At 44.1% G+C, this 22770-nt stretch overlaps 1 protein-coding gene across 2 annotated transcripts in view; it reads left to right on the forward strand.

The window, feature by feature from the left end:
* The window catches only part of brinp1 (bone morphogenetic protein/retinoic acid inducible neural-specific 1), a 182929-nt gene extending 161089 nt beyond the window's left edge, over positions 1–21840 (forward strand). The window contains exons 7-8 of one of the 2 annotated variants that reach the window (XM_066659000.1): positions 5459–5693; positions 18492–21840. In XM_066659000.1, the coding sequence (XP_066515097.1) occupies positions 5459–5693; positions 18492–19632 (1376 nt within the window). In that variant the 3' untranslated portion in view covers positions 19633–21840. The remainder of the gene's footprint in view (positions 1–5458; positions 5694–18491) is intronic. The other variant, XM_066659002.1, reaches the window with a different exon arrangement.
* The last annotated feature ends 930 nt before the right edge of the window (positions 21841–22770 follow it).

Consider the following 22770-nt stretch of genomic DNA (forward strand, 5'->3'; position numbering starts at 1 on the left):
GCGGTTATCTGGATATGTGGTACCGATGTAGAAAGGTTCAAGTGGATACACACCTGTCCTCACTGTGATGTAGCAGAGCTGGGCCTGAGGGGGGTGCTGCAGAAGCAGATCAGACCACAGTAGCAATGTTTTGGTTTATTTTAGGAAATATATATTTCTATTTTAAGCATGTGGCAGTCTGCAAAACGCTTAAATACATTTATGTCGTATACAACTGCCATCAACAACAACCAAAATACTATGTATGCTTTAGAAAACAACAGGAAGGGACAAACTGAAAGTGAAAAATGGATTCCAAGGCCATGAGAGCACTGAGATCTAAACGACGTGCAGCAGATCTGCTTGTTTATTTCACTCATTATTTTCACAGTGCACACAGCCGCTGTCCGCATCTCAGCTCCGGCCGCACGTCAGGGTCCACGTTGTGTCGGGTCACTTTTACCAGCAAATGAAGCAAAGGCATAGCATCCTCCCGTCCCTCTGAGCTCACACAGACATCATCAGAACAACACTGTCAGTAAACAGCTTCCAAAATATTTATGAAGCTGAGAAGCCTGTGTCCGAACTCTGCAGCACTGTGCCTCGGGGCGAGCTGCCAGAGATCAGACCAGAGAGAGAGAGGGGGGGGGGGGGGAGAGGCAGGACTGAGTCTGATCACCCAAGCGTGAACCTGGAGAATCTGCCATTTTTGACAACAGTGTGGTATTTATCGTCCAAGGAGTTCCCAGATCCTGACAACGGCTAACATTCAGGGCATTAGAGACTGCTGCGGCAAAACCTTCCGTTTTGGTTGTGTGCCTTTATTTGTGTGATGATTTGAAAATTACAGTTCCTATCCTCTTTGTGGTGGACATTCATGAATGGAATTATAGAAATGGTCTGAATAATGTAAACCTTCATAAAGAAAACCATTCACATATCTACTCTGTAAACAATGTAAATTCTGCTGTAAATAACTGGCAGCAGTGTTCCCAGCCATTGACTGTATTTTTACAGGAACACTACTGTAATTCAAATGTACAGAATACTACTGTAATTAAATAATACAATGTAAATATTTAAACGTACAGTAAATCCTTTGAGCAGAAACAGTACCTTTTTACAGATGAACACTTTAATTAGATACAGTATCTATTACATGCAATCCTTCATGTATACTGAATCTACACTGTAAAAAAATTGCTGTAAATTTACAGCAAATCTGCTACAGTATTTCATTGTAATACTTAATTACAGTAATATGCTGTAAATTTGAAATGCAGTAGTGTTCCTGTAAAATACGGTAAATGCCTGGGAACTCTGCTGCCAGTATTTTACTGTAAAATTTACAAGAATTTTACAGTACTCATCAAATAAATCTCAGATACACATGGATGTATGGTTCAGGACTTCTGGTTTGCTCTCAACTTTGACCTCTTCTAGGGATTTGTACCAATGAAGCAACTATTGAAAAAATAATGTATTAACATAGCATGTGGAAATAGAGGAACAAAATAGTTGTAAGAAAAGTTGTGTATGCAAAGCTTAGAGGATACAGTAAGGGACAGATCCAATGGCATACAGTTTAAACTATTTTTCTGCAAGTAATGAGAGGAAATGAGGAAAATAAAGGGCGAAGGTGTGGGTAGACTATGTTAGAGATGAGATAACTCAGGCAAGAAGTGAACACAATGATGAAGCAGACTCACAATATGGATTTTGCCATATTTTCAATGCCAATAGAACTCAAGCAAAAGTGGCAGATCAGCATGGAACATCAGGAACAGAAATGGGATGTCCATCAAAAGCAGTGCTTCACATCAAGTGCTGAAGCTTGTGGCAAACGTAGGGAGCTTCACTGATTATAAACTGTGACGTTGTCACTCACTCGCACTTTTCACAGTGAAGACTTTTCACAGTCTGAGGAAAGATATTCATACGAACTCAACAAATAACTGTTCTTCATCAACAATTCATGAGGAAAATTCCAGCAGAAATGGAACAAAATGTCTAAGCATTTACCTTCAGCTCAATTTAGTTTGTTTTTTAAATACATTTTCACAGAATATGCTTCTGCCACAATAAGGTTCTCATATTTCAAGGTTTTGAAATGTACGAATACCATTAACTACAGTAAAGATAACATTAAATAGGGACTAGTTTAATTCAGAGAAGGAAGAGATTTTTTACGTCTGGATTAATTCAATTGCACATGAAGCTTCCTATTGATATTGGAGACTGAAACTGTAGGACAAGGAGAATAGGGCCGACTTCCAGAGATTAATGAGGGCTTGAGCAAACACAGCCCACTGTCCTTCCACTGTCAGCAACCATCTTGTTTACATGGTTACATTCTCTTTTCCTGTTTGGATTTTGTGGACCTGTGGACAGTTTCACACACTCACCCTGTCACTCACACACTCACCCAGTCACTCACACACTCACACCTGTGGACAGTTTCACACACTCACCCAGTCACTCACACACTCACACCTGTGGACAGTTTCACACACTCACCCTGTCACTCACACACTCACCCAGTCACTCACACACTCACACCTGTGGACAGCTTCACACACTCACCCTGTCACTCACACACTCACACATGTGGACAGTTTTACACACTCACCCTGTCACTCACACACTCACCCAGTCACTCACACACTCACACCTGTGGACAGTTTCACACACTCACCCAGTCACTCACACACTCACCCAGTCACTCACACCTGTGGACAGATTCACACACTCACCCAGTCACTCACACACTCACACCTGTGGACAGTTTCACACACTCACCCTGTCACTCACACACTCACCCAGTCACTCACACACTCACACCTGTGGACAGTTTCACACACTCACCCTGTCACTCACACACTCACCCAGTCACTCACACACTCACACCTGTGGACAGTTTCACACACTCACCCAGTCACTCACACACTCACACCTGTGGACAGTTTCACACACTCACCCTGTCACTCATACACTCACACATGTGGACAGTTTCACACATTCACCCTGTCACTCACACACTCACACCTGTGGACAGTTTCACACACTCACCCTGTCACTCACACACTCACACCTGTGGACAGTTTCACACACTCACCCAGTCACTCACACACTCACACCTGTGGACAGTTTCACACACTCACCCAGTCACTCACACACTCACACCTGTGGACAGTTTCACACACTCACCCTGTCACTCACACACTCACACATGTGGACAGTTTTACACACTCACCCTGTCACTCACACACTCACACATGTGGACAGTTTTACACACTCACCCAGTCACTCACACACTGACACCTGTGGACAGTTTCACACACTCACCCTGTCACTCACACACTCACCCAGTCACTCACACACTCACACCTGTGGACAGTTTCACACACTCAGCCTGTCACTCACACACTCACACCTGTGGACAGTTTCACACACTCACACCTGTGGACAGTTTCACACACTCACCCTGTCACTCCATACTCACACATGTGGACAGTTTTACACACTCACCCTGTCACTCACACACTCACCCAGTCACTCACACACTCACACCTGTGGACAGTTTCACACACTCACCCTGTCACTCATACACTCACACATGTGGACAGTTTCACACACTCACCCTGTCACTCACACACTCACACCTGTGGACAGTTTCACACACTCACCCAGTCACTCACACACTCACACCTGTGGACAGTTTCACACACTCACCCAGTCACTCACACACTCACACCTGTGGACAGTTTCACACACTCACCCAGTCACTCACACACTCACACCTGTGGACAGTTTCACACACTCACCCTGTCACTCATACACTCACACATGTGGACAGTTTCACACACTCACCCTGTCACTCACACACTCACACCTGTGGACAGTTTCACACACTCACCCTGTCACTCACACACTCACCCAGTCACTCACACACTCACACCTGTGGACAGTTTCACACACTCACCCAGTCACTCATACACTCACACCTGTGGGCAGTTTCACACACTCACGCAGTCACTCACACACTCACCCAGTCACTCACACACTCACACCTGTGGACAGTTTCACACACTCACCTAGTTACTCACACACTCACCCAATCACTCACACACTCACACCTGTGGACAGTTTCACACACTCACCCTGTCACTCACACACTCACACCTGTGGACAATTTCACACATTCACCCTGTCACTCACACACTCACACATGTGGACAGTTTCACACACTCACCCAGTCACTCACACACTCACACCTGTTGACAGTTTCACACACTCACCCAGTCACTCACACACTCACACCTGTTGACGGTTTCACACACTCACCCAGTCACTCACACACTCACACCTGTGTACAGTTTCACACACTCACCCAGTCACTCATACACTGACACCTGAGGACAGTTTCACACACTCACCCTGTCACTCACACACTCACCCAGTCACTCACACACTCACACCTGTGGACAGTTTCACACACTCACCCAGTCACTCACACACACTCACCCAGTCACTCACACACTCACACCTGTGGACAGTTTCACACACTCACCCAGTCACTCATACACTCACACCTGTGGACAGTTTCACACACTCACCCTGTCACTCACACACTCACCCAGTCACTCACACACTCACACCTGTGGACAGTTTCACACACTCACCCAGTCACTCACACACTCACACCTGTGGACAGTTTCACACACTCACGCAGTCACTCACACACTCACCCAGTCACTCACACACTCACACCTGTGGACAGTTTCACACACTCACCCAGTCACTCACACACTCACACCTGTGGACAGTTTCACACACTCACCCAGTCACTCATACACTCACATCTGTTGACAGTTTTACACACTCACCCAGTCACTCACACACTCACACCTGTGGACAGTTTCACACACTCACCCAGTCACTCATACACTGACACCTGTGGAAAGTTTCACACACTCACCCTGTCACTCACACACTCACCCTGTCACTCACACCTGTGGACAGTTTCACACACTCACCCAGTTACTCATACACTCACCCAGTCACTCGCACACTCACACCTGTGACAGTTTCACACACTCACCCTGTCACTCACACACTAACCCAGTTATTCATACACTCACACCTGTGGACAGTTTTACACACTCACCCAGTTACACATACACTCACCCAGTCACTCACACCTGTGGACAGTTTCACACATTCCACTACCATCATGTGCATTTGAATTGTGGGAGGAAAGTAGAGCACTCAGAGGAAACCCACAGAGACACAGGGAGAACAGACCCCTCTTTTTACAGACAGTGACCCCAGGTGGTATACAAATAATGCTCCAGTGTTAAAAACTACACCTTTAAATCTTAACATTTTGTTGATTTTGGCAATAATCATCTCTCCATCTCTCCCTCTTTCTCCCCTCCTCTCTGTCCTCCCCCACGCTCTCTCTTTCAACACTCCATAGACGAGTTTAAGTCATTCCTGAAGCGGCTGCCCGCCTCCCACTTCCTGCCGGTCAGCAGCGTCCACCTGCTCTGGGGCAGTGACTGGGATCTCCAGGCTCGCTACCGTCTGCTGCAGAGCTCCCTGGAGGCTCAGAGGCTGAAGATCCAGAGAACGGCTCGCAAACTCTTCAGCCTCAGCGTGCGCTGCCACCACAACCCCAACCATCAGATGCCTAGAGAGAGGTGGGTCTCAATGTACGGAAAACATCCTTCTTTCTCTTGGTTGTTGTCCTGCGAAGGGGTTGGGGTCCGACTTGAAGTTCAATTCAGAACCTGTCAAAACATGGACATTCTGACTCAGAGTAAAAATAATACATATTTACATAATACACATTAGAACAGGGCAGGGGTTGACTGGAAGTAATTAAAGTTTTAGCTGATGTAAAATAATACTGACCATTTAACCTAAGCCTAATCAAAGTCCATTGGAAGGTCACTGAAAGACAGCCGAACACTTACTGAATGACCATTGGAACATGATTAGAAGACCACTCAAATATTACTGAAAGACCACCAAAAACCTACTGGAAAACCACTAATAGCCCACTAAGGACCCACTGGAAGACCACTGAAATATCACTGAAAGACCTACTGGCAGACCACTGAAATATCACTGAAGTACCACCAAATACCTACAGGAAGACCACCAACAACCTACTGGAAGATCACTGAAACATCTCTGAAATGCCAACAAAGGCTTATTGGAAGACCACTGAAATAACTCCAAAAGTCCACCAAAGACCTACAGGAAGACCACTAATAGCCCACTAAGGACCTACTGGAAGACCATTGAAATATCACTGAAAGCACAGTAAATTCACCATTAACACTGTTAGTGTAATACTTTAACACTCTCAGTGTTAAGTTAACACTAATAGTGTTGATTTAACACTGGAGAATTTACTGTGAGACCACCAAAGGGAAGACCACTGAAATATCCCTGAAAGACCTACTGGAAGACCACTGAAATTTACTAAAGGACTACCAAAGACCTAAAGGAAGACCATCAACAACCTACTGGAAGAACATTGAAACATCTCTGAAAGGCCACCAAAGACGTATTGGAAGACCACTGAAATAACTCTGAAAGACCACCAAAGACTTACTGGAGGACTATTGAAATAACTCTGAAATACCACCAAAGACCTACTTGAAGATCACTGAAATACTACTGAAAGACCACCAAAGACCTACTGAAATATCACTGAAAGACCACCAAAGACTTACAGGAAGACAACTGGAAAACAACCAAAGACCTACTGGAAGACCACTGAAAGACCACCAAAGACCTCCTTGAAGACTACTGAAATATCACTGAAAGACCACAAAAGACTTACAGGAAGACAACTGAAAAACTACCAAAGACCTACTGGAAGACCACTGAAAGACCACTAAAATACCTCCTTGAAGACTACTGAAATATCACTGAAAGACCACCAAAGACTTACAGGAAGACAACTGAAATATCACTGAAATACCATTGAATGACTACTGTTTACTGAAAACCCACTGTAAGAACTTTACATCCAAACCATCTTTAAGACTAAAAAAAAACAAACCTGATCAAGTGTGTCCATGTTTTGACGGGTACTGTTTGCCTGGGCAGGGGTCTCCTATATGAGATATGGGTCACACTTCGTTTTGATGGTCGTTTAAAGCTGATACTCATTAGTAGATTGATCCCTGATTATCTGTAACACTAGGCTAAGAGGTAGATCCAGGGGCAGGTGTAAGATTCTAGCTGAGGTTCAGGTCTGGATAAGTTTTAGTGTCAGAGTTAGATTTACTTGAGGGTCCAAATGTTCAAACCATATTTTAAAATAAAGTGTTATTGAATAGAAAAGTACAGTGCTTCTGAACATGCTGATGTTAAAGGACATTTCCAGGTGATTTAGATTTAACAAAGAGGTAAAACGAACATCTCAGTGATGCTCCTGATGCTGCCCCCCCACACCCCCCACCCCGCCCTCCCCTACCACCCCCCCCCCCCACCCCCCCACCCCACCCTCCCCTACCACCAGGTGTCCATCTCTGACATCTAATGAAGGCTCCACATTAATATGGGAAAGGTTAAGTGTGCAGATAGGGGAAAATACCACTGATGGGTGGCTGTGCCCACTGGAAGACCTGCCCCATGCAGTTAGTCATAGCCTGAGCTAAATTATGGCTGTGGATGTAATGTCAGTACACATTAGCAATTTTTGCTTCAGGTTTAATGACGCAGAGATGCTATTACAGCCGGTCGTGATGCTACAAAGACGTGGTCAAGCATGGCCAGACAATTTCACCTTGATTAACATGACTTAACCTTCCCAAATGTTAACAACTGTCTACTGTCTTATCTACATCCCACACTACAGCACTGCAGACATGATGCGTCAGCAGAAATGTGGGCAATGTTCATACATTCTGCTTCAATCTGGTCATTGTTAACACTGGCATCATCTCCATAGAAGCTGCTGTTATGATTGTGTGTTGTAGCTGCACATAAGCCTAAGCCTCCCAACGTTGCATTGGTATTCATTTCTAACAAAGCAGGTGCCTCCCAGCTTCCAGTTTATTGTGTAGCACCAAGTCTGGTCAATGCTGAGATATCATTTCCTTATATAGTTTAACTTTATATACATAAAATTGTCCAAACATATGTTAAATAATATAATTACATTGTTATTACAACATTGGTATTACCCACATTCCCTGCATTGTAGCTGTGCTGCCCTGCAAGGAAAGCTGTATTCAGCACAGGATGTACCTGTAATCCATTACAAACTGCTTTAGCAGTGAAAGTGGATATAAAAAGGTACCACCACATTGGAACTCCAGCTGTTTGGGGGAGGGGGGAGGGGAAGGGTGACTGGCTTTTTGCAGATAAGGCTTGGCAAAATCCTTAATCTAAGACACAGCAAACATTTCTCTCTGCATTATGTGGTGACAGGCCTGACAAGCAGATTAGAGAGGAACACGGATGTTCAGGGAAAGGGAAAGAAACACACACACACACACACATACACACACACACACACACACACACCAAGAACAACAGAGAGAATCAAGCGCTGAAGAAGTGAGAGTCGCGTGAAAGGTTTGCAAACGTGTCAGAAAATAACCCGAGCCCATATCAGGAAGAGGAAAAGAGAGAGAGGGGAGTGAAAATAAATGAAATAAAATATTTGTTTATTGCGGATGAAGGCGAGAACGTCAGCTGTCTCTAACGCGGAGGGAGCGCGCCCACGCCTCGGCGCCGGCTTTGACAAGGTTCTCGCTGAAGCCTTATCAAAGCCAAGCAGAGCATAGTCAGGATTCTGTGGGGCACACATCAAGGACGTTTGATGGTGATGTGTGGAGGGGAGAGAGAGAGAGAGAGAGAGAGAGAGAGAGAGAGAGAGAGAGAGAGAGAGAGAGAGAGAGAGAGAAAGAGAGAGAGAGAGAGAGAGAGAGAGAGAGAGAGAGAGAGAGAGAGAGAACGAGAGAGAGAGAACGAGAGGTGTAAGCGAGTGAGAGAAAGAGAAGAATCAATTAATATGGAGGTGTCTACATTCTTGGATGTTAAAGAATAAAGAGGAAAACAAAGAGAGGGTGAAGGAGGTGGGAGAGAGAGAGAGAGAGAGAGAGAGAGAGAGAGAGAGAGAGAGAGAGAGAGAGAGAGATGAATATAAAGAGAAAATGAGTATAGAGAGATATTGAAACTTAGAAACTTGTTGATAAATATTATTACACGCTTATTACAATGTCATAAACGAATTAGCTTTATTACCTTCCTACTTTGATTTGAGGAACTATGGTAATTTGATGGTGACGGTTGCATATAGGAAAGGAAATGAGGAATTGAAGAGAGAGGGATGAACTCTAAGGGTTTCTAAGGGTTTTAGAAAGAATAATGTCACATGGTGCTCTAACGTTGCGTAAACACCAACCTTAACCACGAACAAAAACATCCTCTCACCACTTTCTGTCCTAGTTCTGCTATAAGGTGGAACACTGTTTGATTTGCCAAGGCCAGAGAGTCTAGTCCTGTGTATGAGAGAGAGAGGGAAAGAGAGAGAGTGAGGGAGAAAAATAGACCCATTTCCACAGTTCAAAGTCACAGAGGCTAGTTTAGCGCACCAGAACTAGAGCATGGAATTAGCATCCAATTTGAATAAATTTGGAGCAATAACTCTTCCCTGTAAACAATCTCTGGAGAAAGACGCAAGGCTTGGAAGTGGTTCCCATGGTTATAACCGCCGTCTTGAAATAACACTCTACTTAACAGGGTTTAATAGAGACGGATCTGCACCAAACCTTTCAGAACTCCTGACCGTCAGCCGCAACAACGCAGCAACTCATTAAAACTGCGGCGCAAAGTCTGAGAGCCCCCCTCTTCCCCATACGCTGCTGAAAAGCTTCATTTGCAAAGATGCATGCCCATCAAATCTCTCAAGACTGACTCCAACTGTCAAGAGGCTGATGCCCCTCTCACTGTTTTTAGGAGAATAATCTTCCATAACGTTATGTTCAATAGACGAGTGCTCATGGTAATGGGATGTTTGCTACAACTTTGTAACGGCCAATAAAAACACTCTAAATTCAGAACTTTCAGAGTGTGTTTTCAACATCTTGAATTTAAGTGTTAAGGGATAACTTAGTAAAAACACAAGGAACTCTCCAAAAAAATAACAGTTCACTTCTTAGAAAAGAGTATGAACTTTTACATGGAGGGAAGGTCCATCAGATTTCAAGAATTGAAGGGAACCCACAAAAGAAATCACAAAAAATGTTCTACAACTGCTTCTTAGAACCATTTTGGACACCTTTATATTTATGATGCAAAGCAGCTCATGGATCATCACTCCCCCTCACACTCACAAAGATTCTGTTTCTTACAATATATTACATTGTTAATGTAGTAGTTATTACATGTTATCAACTTCTAAATGCAACATATCAACACTATTACATGCTCTTACAGGTTAATGGCATTATTTCCACGTTATTAGGACTTTGCATGTCATTATCATTTTTTGTCTCTGTTGTATTAATAAATGTGGTTTATTCAAATTCTGACATTATTACATGTTATTACATATATTACATATACATGTTATTAATATTTAATTATGTCATTAACACTTGCCATACTAAATTTTTTAAAAGTATTAGCATTTTTTTGTGCGTTATTAGTTGTCGTTAGCAGTCTGCTGTATGTTATTAGTATGTTTGCTCATTATTAACTGTCTTTTATATTATATATTAGCATCATTGGCACGTAATTAGCCCTCAAATCTCCTAAATGCTTCATAAAGAGTGATGCTTACATCATTGACACTGTGTGACTTGGTTAAGATGTAGAAGTAAGTAAAGACTAAAACTAATGGGCATTTTCCAAAACACTGGAGCTCAAGTTTAACACAAGGTCAGGCTTAATTCAGGTCCTAGAAACCAGCGCGTAGAGTTTTGAGCACCATATTGCTGACGGAAAGTTATATGTCTGCACAGTCGGGGATCAGACTCGGTCCTTTTGGGAAAACCACCACAGAGTTTAATGGTTCCCCAGCTCATTACGGGCTGTAGAGCTGGTGCTGGGAGAACAACAAACCGTACAGTGCTGCTGCCGTCCGGGACTGCAGTTTGACACTTTTGTCCTACGGGGACAAGTTGAGGAACTCCAAAATGGTTCTCGTTGGAATCTTCACCTCAAGAAGCTGAAAGAGAGTCCAACTGTAGTTCAGTCACAGCTGGAGAGCTTTGGCTTACAATTTAGACCAGCTCCAAATAACTCTTTTGCAGGGAGTAGTAGCAAAATATAACTAAAATAACTAATATATTGATATGTGATGTCATTTTAATAATGCATGTGATGCTAACATAGGCCAGAGTTGAGAGACATAATACTTAAACTTTTTTAAATATTTTAAACATTTAAAAATGTTTGAAATTTTAATCTCTGAAAACCCAAAGACCTTTTTTCCTTATTAAGGCTTATTACTTTGTAACTACATTATTTATTACATGCAATAACTACTTAGACAGATAATGCAAATTGTTAACTTATTCTGTAGTTATAGAAGTCTATAACAAGTACTATGGCTTTGTGGACAAATCTTAGCCCATTTACATTTAGCTATAACATAGTAACTAATGGTTAATTACATGCTTTCTACATTCTAAGATGCTTCTCCAATAACTACATAAACAGCAACGTACATTATATAGTAACTACTGCTTATTAAACATATTATTAATGCTTATTTTATTCAGTACATGTGTGAACTGATCATACAAGCTGAAGTGTGCAAAACAATGTATGGCCTTGCAGACGTGTCCTGGCAAGTTTATATTTAGTTATTACATATTAACTACTGACTTATTAAACACTGTGGCACATTATCCAGTTCCCAAATGGACATTAATGCAATCTGGATGATTTATTTTTACATTATGGAAATGTGTAATGAATGTTTTGACCTGGCAGCAGGCAGAGGCCAGCTTCAGAGGTTAAGGCAGAAGGACTCGGGTCATACTCTGGGATTATTATAGGCTATGGTGGCTATAATGTAGGCTAAGTGATAATTATTAGAATCAAAACAGCCAACGCGGTGTCCACTATCACAGAGGTTTGCACTCTGCTTGCTCTGCTGTCTTTACTTTTGGTGTTTATTGAATTCTGCCCCCGACGCCCTGCCGCAGCCTTGGCTCGGCTACTCCCCAATTAAGCAAAGTTCAGGCGTAAAGACATGACTTATTTAATTAGAGGTCTGAATGGGCCTGGAAGATGCTCTAATTGCATTCCCGGGGCTTGAAACGAAAGCAAATAAGTCCAGAAAAGCTGACCGAGGTGTCTCCGTTGCACCGTGGAGCACACACACTGTGCTAATTGCGTTAGCGTATATATAGAATCTCTGAGTGGAGCCTACAGACCGGGAGCTGGGAGCTGAAGTAGTTGGGCTCGCAGGGCTGTCACTCAGCCGGTCCCGGGCGGCCTGCTCTTTGGCACCAAGGAAAAGAGGGATGGCTGCCTGTTAAGGGAGGAGTTTCTTGCTGACACTGAGCAGAAACAAGTGGCTCATTATTGGGAGCAAACTGCCCCCACGTTCCCCTCGGACTGTAGGAGCAGGGGTTACGCAACAGCGCTTCGCTCTGCAGTCGGGTAAAAATAAACTCTCGCCTCCAGTTTGATGGCGGCTAGTTGAGGACGGACCACGCCACTAGTCCAGTTCGGATGAGAACGCTCGGATGCTGCAATGAGGCCCTTATTCCAAACTGTCCGATGCTAATTTTAGTGTCCAGGACTTGAAGAGTTGGCAGTTACCTTTCGCAAGTGTTCAACCGTTTAAGTGGCTAAACCTTCCCTTATCTGGGAGCTTGGCTAGTTTAGAAGTTATGCACCAACTTTGCAGCAAGGAATGGAAAGTTGCAGACTGAAAGAGAGAGCGAGAAAAAGAGAGAGAGAGAAGTCCAACTCAGCAATCCCCTGGCCTTTGTTCAATTAATGCCCTTCTGCGGACCTCGCGATTTCTCCTCCCTCTCAGAAAAAAAAAGAAACCATCCCCCTGCCATGCCGGATTGAAACAGCTGATGCATAAACTTTAACGTTTCAGCGCTTCAAGAAAATGTTGTCTTCGGGGCAAACAGCGGAATGAGCTCCCGCTCTCTGTCAACTCTCCGCGAATCCACAGCGACAACTCTGCATGCTTATGACCAACAGGACACCGGGCGGCGTCAGCAGAACCGAGACAGGCAAACGGCTCCGCCGGTCAAACTCTTTCACCACAGACTTCACTGTTTCTAAAACTCCAGAGAGCACTGCGTCCAAACCTTCAAAGTCATTCATCCACGAACATGAAACAAGACCGTGTTCAGCGCCAGGGTTTAAACATTTCCTTTTCTTACTCTTAACATAAAAGCATACGTGCTCATACAGGCTCCGAAACACCCAGGCTCCAAAGGGTAGAACAGCCTCTTTGGACCTTTAAAAGAACCATGATTTAGAAGAGATTTTCAGTGTGAAAGCAGTGATGAACAACTTTCCCACAATATAAAAATCTTCACCCATTCACTGCTTCTTTAGAAACTCAAGGATTCTTCCCACAACACGTACCTTCAGCTTCTCACTCACATATTTCTAAAGAACTTTTCACCGAGTGGTTACTTAGAGAAGTAAAAACGGCTCATGTTTCTCTCACATCCTGGACTCTGTCCTTCTTTAGTTCATCTCTGAAATAACAACGGTGAGGTTTCCATTTTCTCAGAGTTCCCCTAAAGAATCTCATTTCTCAAAAGAACATAAAATAACCCTGAAATTTATTTGAGAACGTAGAATAAAACAGCCTTCTCTCAAGGTGAAATAATTCATATTTGGCTTGAAGACCATTTCCTGGGACCTACACCAACATAATCTTCAAAGTTATATCTAGACTAAGAAATGGAACATTCCAGAGATTCATTACATTTCTAACTTTTTTTAGTAGTTTTTTTTTACAGTAGTTTTTTTTTTTACAGTCACTAAGTTAGTTCCAGTCCACAGAGGGTGCTGTTTCAGTGAATACACTCACAGTAAACTGTTTTCCAGACTGTTACATGAACACAAACTCAACACAGTGCTGTTTATAGCTTTTTATACTGGGATTAACTTTCCATTCAGTGTTAGATTGAGGTTAACACAGTGGTTCCCAAAGTGAGGGGAGGGAGTGGGGTTCTAATAAACAACATTTTTACTTTGAAAGAGACTTACCAAATGAATTACATTGTTCAGAATACATTCAAGTGTATTGAACATTTTCTCATCTACAGAAGAGGGATATTGTAGAATATATTTGGCAACCACTGGATTAAAGTGAGGTTTTAAGCCTGATTGTTTACACTGGGTTGCCAGTAATTAATGTGAAAATCCAGCCCAACCCTACATTCTCCTACAACAGTTTACTGCACAGTTCCTGTGATACTTCTTTGTGTTAATAACAGAGAGTTCATTTAGTGACCCACAACAGTGCCCCCAGTGGACGGGAGCTTGTTTAGCAACAATAAAATAACTCCAACCATATAGTAGATAAGTTACAAATACATGGGTTGCTCTTTTTCGAGGCGTATGACCTAAACATTGGAGGCGTATTTGTGTATTGTCAAAAGCACCCAGTGATGTTGTTTACCCCTTTGTAGAGGGTTAGAGATGTCTGTTTATCTGTTGGTTCAAGCTGAAGACTATAGGCGCAAAAAATAACTCCATATTCAAGTCACGATTCTGTGTCTTTGGAATGGATTGAAAGATTAGGACTTACACCTTCCTCACAGTTCCTACACCTTCTTTCCCCGAGCTCTAAGCAAGAAACACTGACTCACGGCAGGCTTTTGTTATTGCCAGGAGGATACCGCAGCGTCGGAGGTGAAGGTCCAGATCGAGGTTGGCATTTCGGGGCGGTGGGACGGGCGCGGAAAGCAGGAGTGTGGTCTTTAATCAAAGAGAGAGCCGCAATTAAGCGAGGAACCAAAGCGTGCTGCCGGTCTATGCGTCTCTGCTTATGAGGAAAGTTCCGGACCACGGTTATTGCCCTGGCTGATGGCTCGCTGTAATTGTGCTCGTTTGTCATTAGCTGTACCTGATAAACAGTGGGTGGAATGACACAGACTTGAGGGGAGAGAGCGCGCACGAGAGAGAGAGAGAGAGAGAGAGAGAGAGAGAGAGAGAGAGAGAGAGAGAGAGAGAGAGAGAGAGAGAGAGAGAGAGAGAGAGAGAGAGAGAGAGAGAGAGAGAGAGAGAGAGAGAAAGAGAGAGAGAAATAAATGAAGCTTTTGTTCATGCAGTACACCCACACAACTCTCCTCACAGAGTTAATAGTCATGAACCTCACAGGTCCTCTGTGCCCAATGCACTGTACAGCTCCATTATCAACTGCACGGATGGATGGATATATGGATGGATGGATGGATAGATAGATGGATGCATGAATCAATGGATGGATGACTGTGACCTGTGCAGCAGCATAGCTGGTGATTCATTGCACTGCTGAGAATAGAAAGGTACCAAGGTTGAAGAAGAAGAAGAAGAAGAAGAAGAAGAAGAAGAAGAAGAAGAAGAAGAAGAAGAAAATGACAAAGAAGAAAAATAATAAAAGCAAATGCAGAGAACAAGTAAAAGATGAACAGAATTTGAAGAAGGATGTGAGGGAAATGAGGTTAAAGGGAGAAGAAGAAAAAATGAAGAGAAGACAAAAGTAAGAAGTAGAAGTAGAAGAAGAAAAACAAATAAGAAGTAGGCAATATTTTATTCATATTCATTTCTGCTTAATTTTCCCAATGGGATTAATCGAGTCTCTGGATTTAACCCATCAGTGACATTAAACACACACACACACACACACACACGCACACACAGTGTGACTATAGAGCAGTGCTACTTCACTGGTCGCCCTCACTTTCTTGGTTAGTATCTAAAACATAAAGGACTGTCGAATAAAGTGCTCCCAAACATCTTATGATTCCTGCTGGAATTAATTCCTGGCCACATCCCCGTGTGCGTGCAGCGGATCCAAAGCTCGTGGCACAAAGCAGTGAAGTAGCAGAGATGGAACTGACAACAAAAAACTCCTCGTATATTTCCCTTTCCAATGAGAAGAAAAAAAAAAAAAAAAAACTGAGATTCCATCTCCCTCATTATCATCTCCTCTCCTCTCCTCTCTTCTCCCTCCTTCTCCCTGCTCTCATATGGATGGTGCTTCCGATGATGTATGTCATCAGCGGCGTGCACCAGAAAGCTGTCTGATACCCCATTACCAGCTCGGGAATGTGCTGCGAGTCGTGAAAACAAACAGAAATTCATTTCCAGTCATTTCCAGCCCGTTCCCCGTGGCAAACTCCGCTTTTCCGGCAAAAATAAATAACGGGAAAATGGAAGTGGCAAGCTGCTGGAAAATCACATATTGGTAGGGAAGGGGTCTGCAGCATATCATAAGCCCACTGCTTTAAATGGCACACAGCTGGAGTATCGCAAACAACATATAACAAGGCGATATTAAACGCCGCCAGCCTCCGAACAGACCTCTCTGAGATAAACGCGTTTAATCGCAGACGTAATCTGAAACGCACTAGTCGTAAAATTACAGTTTGGGCCGTGCTCAGGTTTCATCGCCAGAGCTCATCCGTCACAAACTACTGAGGGATGCTCAGACGTCACAGGCCTTTATTCTCAGCAAATGACTTAAAGTAACATTAGTGAGTGAGACTGGGTGAGTGACTGGGTGAATATCTGGCATTGTCCACAGATAATGTGAGTGACTGTGTGAAACCACCCACAAGTGTGAATGAGTGTGAGTGCGACTGGGTGAGTGTGTGAAACTGCCCACAGGTGTGAGTGAATGGGTGAGTGGGTGGTGTGAATGAATGTGTGAGTGACTGGGCAAGTGTGTGAAACTGTCCACAGGGGTGAGTGAGTGTGTGAAACTGTCCACAGGTGAGAGTGAATGTGTGAGTGAATGGGTGAGTGTGTGGTGTTAGTGAATGGGTGAGTGTCTGTATGAAACTGTCCACAGGTGAGAGTGAATGTGTGAGTGACTGGGTGAGTGTGTGGTGTTAGTGAATGGGTGAGTGTGTGTATGAAACTGTCCACAGGTGAGAGTGAATGTGTGAGTGAATGGGTGAGTGTTTCATGTGAATGACTGGGTGAGTGTGTGGAGTGAATGACTGGGTGAGTGTGTGGCGTGAATGACAGGGTAGGTGTGTGGTGTGAATGACTGCGTGAGTGTGTGGACTGAATGACTGGGTGAGTGTGGTACACAGTGATCGGTCTTGAACCACAGTTCTGCACTGAACCAGGAGCTTAAAGCTAAGGTCATCCTCAATACGGTCAAGACATTTTTCATTTCCCTCAATTCCCGCATTGGGCATCTTGTTTATCCATTCTTCATGGTCCTCCATACTTCTTCCCATGCTGCCGGATGATCCCAGGAAAGGTCCTGTCTGCACGCCTTCCTTCCGGAAAGTTCTGGAGTTGAAAAGGTCATGAAGAAAGCTGAAATCTAATATTTAGCTGACCAGGTCTCTGTAGCTTTTGATGTGGTTTTTAATAAGATCCACTGGCCCACAGTCGAGCGCTCGGGGAACTGGCCAACACTTGGCATTGAGGGTAGAGTCTATAAAGCCATGTGCAACTTCTTTTATTCCAGCGGTCAATGCTGTTCTGTGAGGATTAGCGTAACTGTGAATAAGGGTGCATTGAATTCATTAAATATAAGGGTTGTCTACACTCTCGGTACATGTTCCTTTCAAACTAATCCCAGATCCTGAAAGGTATGAAGTATATTATGAGCTGAAAGCCTTCGCCCACATAATTGGCAATATTAATATTATATCACACTGCATTAAATATGTAGTGCTTGAAGAAATCCCATTTTTTGCTCTGCCACTCTCAAGCCAACATTAGCAGAGTTGACCGAATCGGAATTAGAAATCGTGGCTCGATTAGGGGGCTTTACGGTACATAATCGCTTAAGCGCCAGTGACCCTCGGCTTTAATTCCTCCTGAGCGGCCTTGGCGCAAAATCGCAGCCTCCGCGTGACGGATGTTTCCAGCGTCACCTTAACTGCCAGCTCGCTGCTTGATGGTTTTATTGGCGATGGCTTGAGATCGCCCTGATCTGCAGAGTGATGGGGTCATCAGTCTTCGCTATCTGGGTTCAGCGCCGTGTCGGCGTAACCTTGAGCCCGACGCTCGCTCCTATCGGCATTCGAGCGGGCTGCTTGCTTCCCGTCCTGCGGGGAGAACTTCCAGAGAACTGTCAGGATGACGAGGGAGTGCCCTGAGGGGGAGGAATAAAGAGGGATACGCGATTTGCATAGGGAAATAACAGGGGGCTTTCTTTTGATAGAATATATTATCCGTTTTACTGATTGGCCTGTAACAAACAGTAGCAGGCTGTGACGGTTACTTAATCCTCTGTAGCAGCGAGAGACGGGAGCTAAACGGCGCATTATTAATGGACCGTTTTATCCACTTTTGTCTCTTTCCTTGCCTCTCTTCCCCAGATCAGTGCTGCAGTGGCTGAACCGGGTGCAGTCCTTCCTCTACTGCAACGAGAACGGCTTTTGGGGAACCTTCCTGGAGAGCCAGAGGACCTGCGTGTGCCACACGGGCGTCACCCTGTGCCAAAGGCCCATTCCCTGCGTGATCGGCGGCAACAACAGCTGCGCCATGTGCAGCCTGGCCAACATCTCGCAGTGCGGTTCGTGCAACAAGGGCTACAAGCTGTACCGGGGCCGCTGCGAGCCGCAGAACGTGGATTCAGAGCGCAGTGAGCAGTTCATCAGCTTCGAGACAGACCTGGACTTCCAGGACTTAGAGTTGAAGTACCTGCTGCAGAAGATGGACTCGCGCCTCTACATCCACACCACCTTCATCAGCAATGAGGTCCGGCTGGAGACCTTCTTCGATCCGCGCTGGCGCAAGCGCATGTCCCTGACGCTCAAGAGCAACAAGAACCGCATGGACTACCTGCACATGATGGTGGGGCTGTCCATGAAGATCTGCCAGATGAGGAACAGCAGCATGGACCCCATGTTCTTCGTCTACGTCAACCCCTTCAGTGGCAGCCACTCAGAGGGCTGGAGCATGCCCTTTGGAGAGCACGGATACCCTCGCTGGGAAAAGGTCCGGCTCCAGAATTCACAATGCTTCAACTGGACCTTGCTTCTGGGCAACCGCTGGAAGACCTTCTTTGAGACTGTGCACATCTACCTGCGTAGCCGAGCCAAGGTGCCGACGGTCCTGCGCAACGACACGGGCCAAGGCCCCGTGGACCTGTCCGACCCCAACAAGCGGCAGATCTACATCAAGATCTCCGACATCCAGGTGTTCGGCTACAGCCTCCGCTTCAACGCCGACCTGCTGAGGAGCGCGGTGCAGCAGGTCAACCAGTCCTACACGCAGGGGACCCAGTTCTACTCCTCCTCCTCCATCATGCTGCTGCTGTTGGACATTCGGGAGAGGATTAACCGCCTGGCCCCTCCCGTGGCCCCCGGGAAGCCCCAGCTGGACCTGTTCTCCTGTATGCTCAAGCACCGGCTCAAGCTCAACAACAGCGAGATGATCCGCGTCAACCATGCACTGGACATGTACAACACAGAGATCTTGAAACAGTCGGACCATCTGACTACCAAACTTTGCTGAGATCGATAAAAAAAAAGCCAGGAGATTTGACCGAGGAAACCTACGGTAACATTTCGGTAAAAGACAAGAACGACAACAACAACAACAACAACAACAACAACAACAAACAGAAACAATCCCTGTTTATTTTCCTTTTTTTCATTCGGGACCTTTTTATTTGCGTTCAGCTTTTTGATGTACTATTAACAACTTTGTAAGTGTAATTGTTAAATAAGAAACTTAAAAAAAAGGAATATGATGCAGAGGTGAAGCCTTTTAGTTCACGAAAGAAGACTAATGAAAGAAAAAGCAAAAGAGAAAAACAAGAAACATGACTGTACCATATTTGTCCGAGCATGTCTGTCACTTCCTAATGGAGCATTAACAAAAAAAGTAAAAGATAAAGAGGAAAAAAAAAATCACATTAAAATCTACATCCGGTGACAAAGAGGCCTTGACATTACTCAGAGGGAACAAAGGTACATTCGAAACTGCCATTCTTTACTGGGTAACATTTTTAACGACGTAACAAAGCAGACCAGAGGTTTCATCTTTTAGTTGGAAGACTTGGGCAGTCTCAGCAGACTTTGGTCCACGTACGTCGCAGTATTTAGGCGTGTAGTGTCCTTTTCATCTGACCCCGGACCATCCCTCTGAGTGCAAATGGCTGGGGGTGGAGTGACGACCTGAGGCAGGGGGCTCACATTTGCTCTAAAACACAGTCGGCTGTTTATAGCTCTAGTTTTGTTGATGCTAACGCTAACCGCCATATGCTAGTGGGATGTGTCATTGGAGCGTGAGTGACAGCAGCTGAATCCAGTTTGTCCAGATACCTCTGGTGTTTTTTCCTCCATCCCAGATGAACAATCAATGCTAGCTTCGCAAAATGTACAGCGTTGTGACTGCTAATGTGTCCAGCTTTTTTTTTTTTTTTTTTTTATATTTTTTATTATTTTTTATTTAATATATATATATATATTTTTTGCTTTCCTCTTCTTGGTTTCTTTCTTTCTTTCTTTCTAACCCTGTTCTCACCGAGGACAGACCTTTGTCGAGGGTCATTGGGTCCCACTTTGCAAGAGGTTGACATAAAGCCATACATTTTCCCAGAGAGATGATGAATAAAGAGAGGCTTGTACACGTTTATTCTGTGACAGATTCCTATACGTTTCTTATTCCTTGGTTAATTGCTGAAGGCCAGCACAAGGCTGGGTTAGAATTGTCAGGACAGAGAGATGTCCTTGAGTCTCTTTTTAAAATGCTTTCCTTTTGCATACCTCTTACCCCTCAGTGCAATTCAGGTTTCCCTGTCTCCGATTGGTTGCTTGTTTTTACCCATGAGGCTCGACTGGGAAAACTAGCGCTAAAGTAGCTTAGTGTTGGGGGCAGAGGGAACACTGCGTCATCCTGATTCTGATTGCTTTTATTATAATTATTCTTCTTATCCGGTCTTATTAAGTGCCTGTTACCTGTTACCAATCCCTTTAACCATTTCCAGAAGGTGTTAAACCTGTCAAAAACCACACCCATTTTCGTCAGTGACACCCCATCGGTCATGGGAAGAGGGCCGAAGGAAAGCTTTGTCAGTTCACGCTGTACTCTGCATGTATTGAGAATTTTAAAACATAGAAATTATTAAATGCTAATAATATTGATAACCATTTTCGGGGAGGGGCCTGGAACTTTGGCCCTGATTCGGAAGACTTAAAGATGTATATTCTCTGTGTAAATAGCTACATTGCCTTGGTCTAGCCATTGAATCCAAACGCTTTACTTAGGTCACCGCAAAATCAACGGGGAGCAGCTTCGGACCCAGCGACTCTAGCACAACCCACGGGAGGAATCGCACGGATCTGAACCCCCCACCCACCCTCACCGTACACGTTTCTTACCGCCAAGAACGACGAAGAGAAATCACCAGCCGGTGCCAAGCCTCGCCCCCCTCCACCAGCCCCTCCTCCCTCTCCCCCCAACCCCTACCGCCTCATCAAAGCACATGAGCTGTCCTTTCTTATGCTTCTTTTACAGGAACGCCATGTACAAATACAGCCACGCCTTTTTTTGTTTATTTCTCCCCTCCCCCAGCTCTTTTAGTGGGAGTTGGTTTGATGGCAAACAGCTTTCAATACCTTGTCTATGTAATTTCTGCTTTTCTGTTGGAAAACAAAAAGAAAACATAAGGAACAACGACATTGACGACAACGACAACAAAAAAAAATATAAGTCTATATCAGCTTTCTTCAAATGAATGTTTCATATAATAATCTATTTCTCATTAAAAATGCTATATTTAATAAGAAGAGCAGTGCGTGTCTGTACCACTTCTGAACAAGGGCAGGAGAACATACCGAAGGGTTCTTTAATGAGGCAGAGTTACAGAGCCAGCGTCTGGAGTCACCCAGAAACTTTCCCCACTTCCGTTCTGACTGCAGCATCTGAACAAGGTCAGAGTTCAGCTTCCTCAGAAACACAGCGCCATTCTCTTCTCTTTTACTCTTTCACCAAAAAACAATTCACAAAATAACGTCATCAGATTTAATTTGTAGAGTCCTCAAAGAACTGGCTTGTAACTCAGTCACTCATTTATTCACCCATTCACAAACACATACATACATAATCACTCACTCACTCACTCACTCACTCATACACACAGTAATGTCTGCATACACATTCACACAATCATTCATTTACTCTCTCTCACACACATACATTCACTCATTCACAAACACACACACACATGATAACTCACTCTCTCTCTCACACACACACACACACAGTAATGTACATACATGCATACACATTCACTTATTCACACACCCATTCATTTACTCTCTCACACATATGCATTCACTCATTCACAAACACATGCATACATAATATCACACACACACATATACATACACACAGTAATGTACATATATGCATACACATTTACTCATTCACTCAAATACATACATAATCACTCACACACACACACACACACACACACACACACACACACACATTCACAAACATACGTTCATAATCACACACAGACCCACTAATGCACATACATGCACATTAATGTAGTCACTCACACATACACACTCATTTATTGACTCACTCACTCATTCACTCACACGTTCACTCATTCGAGCACCATTGACCTAAACTTTTACA

Source organism: Hoplias malabaricus, chromosome 2, assembly GCF_029633855.1.
Source record: "Hoplias malabaricus isolate fHopMal1 chromosome 2, fHopMal1.hap1, whole genome shotgun sequence".
NCBI lineage: Eukaryota > Metazoa > Chordata > Actinopteri > Characiformes > Erythrinidae > Hoplias > Hoplias malabaricus.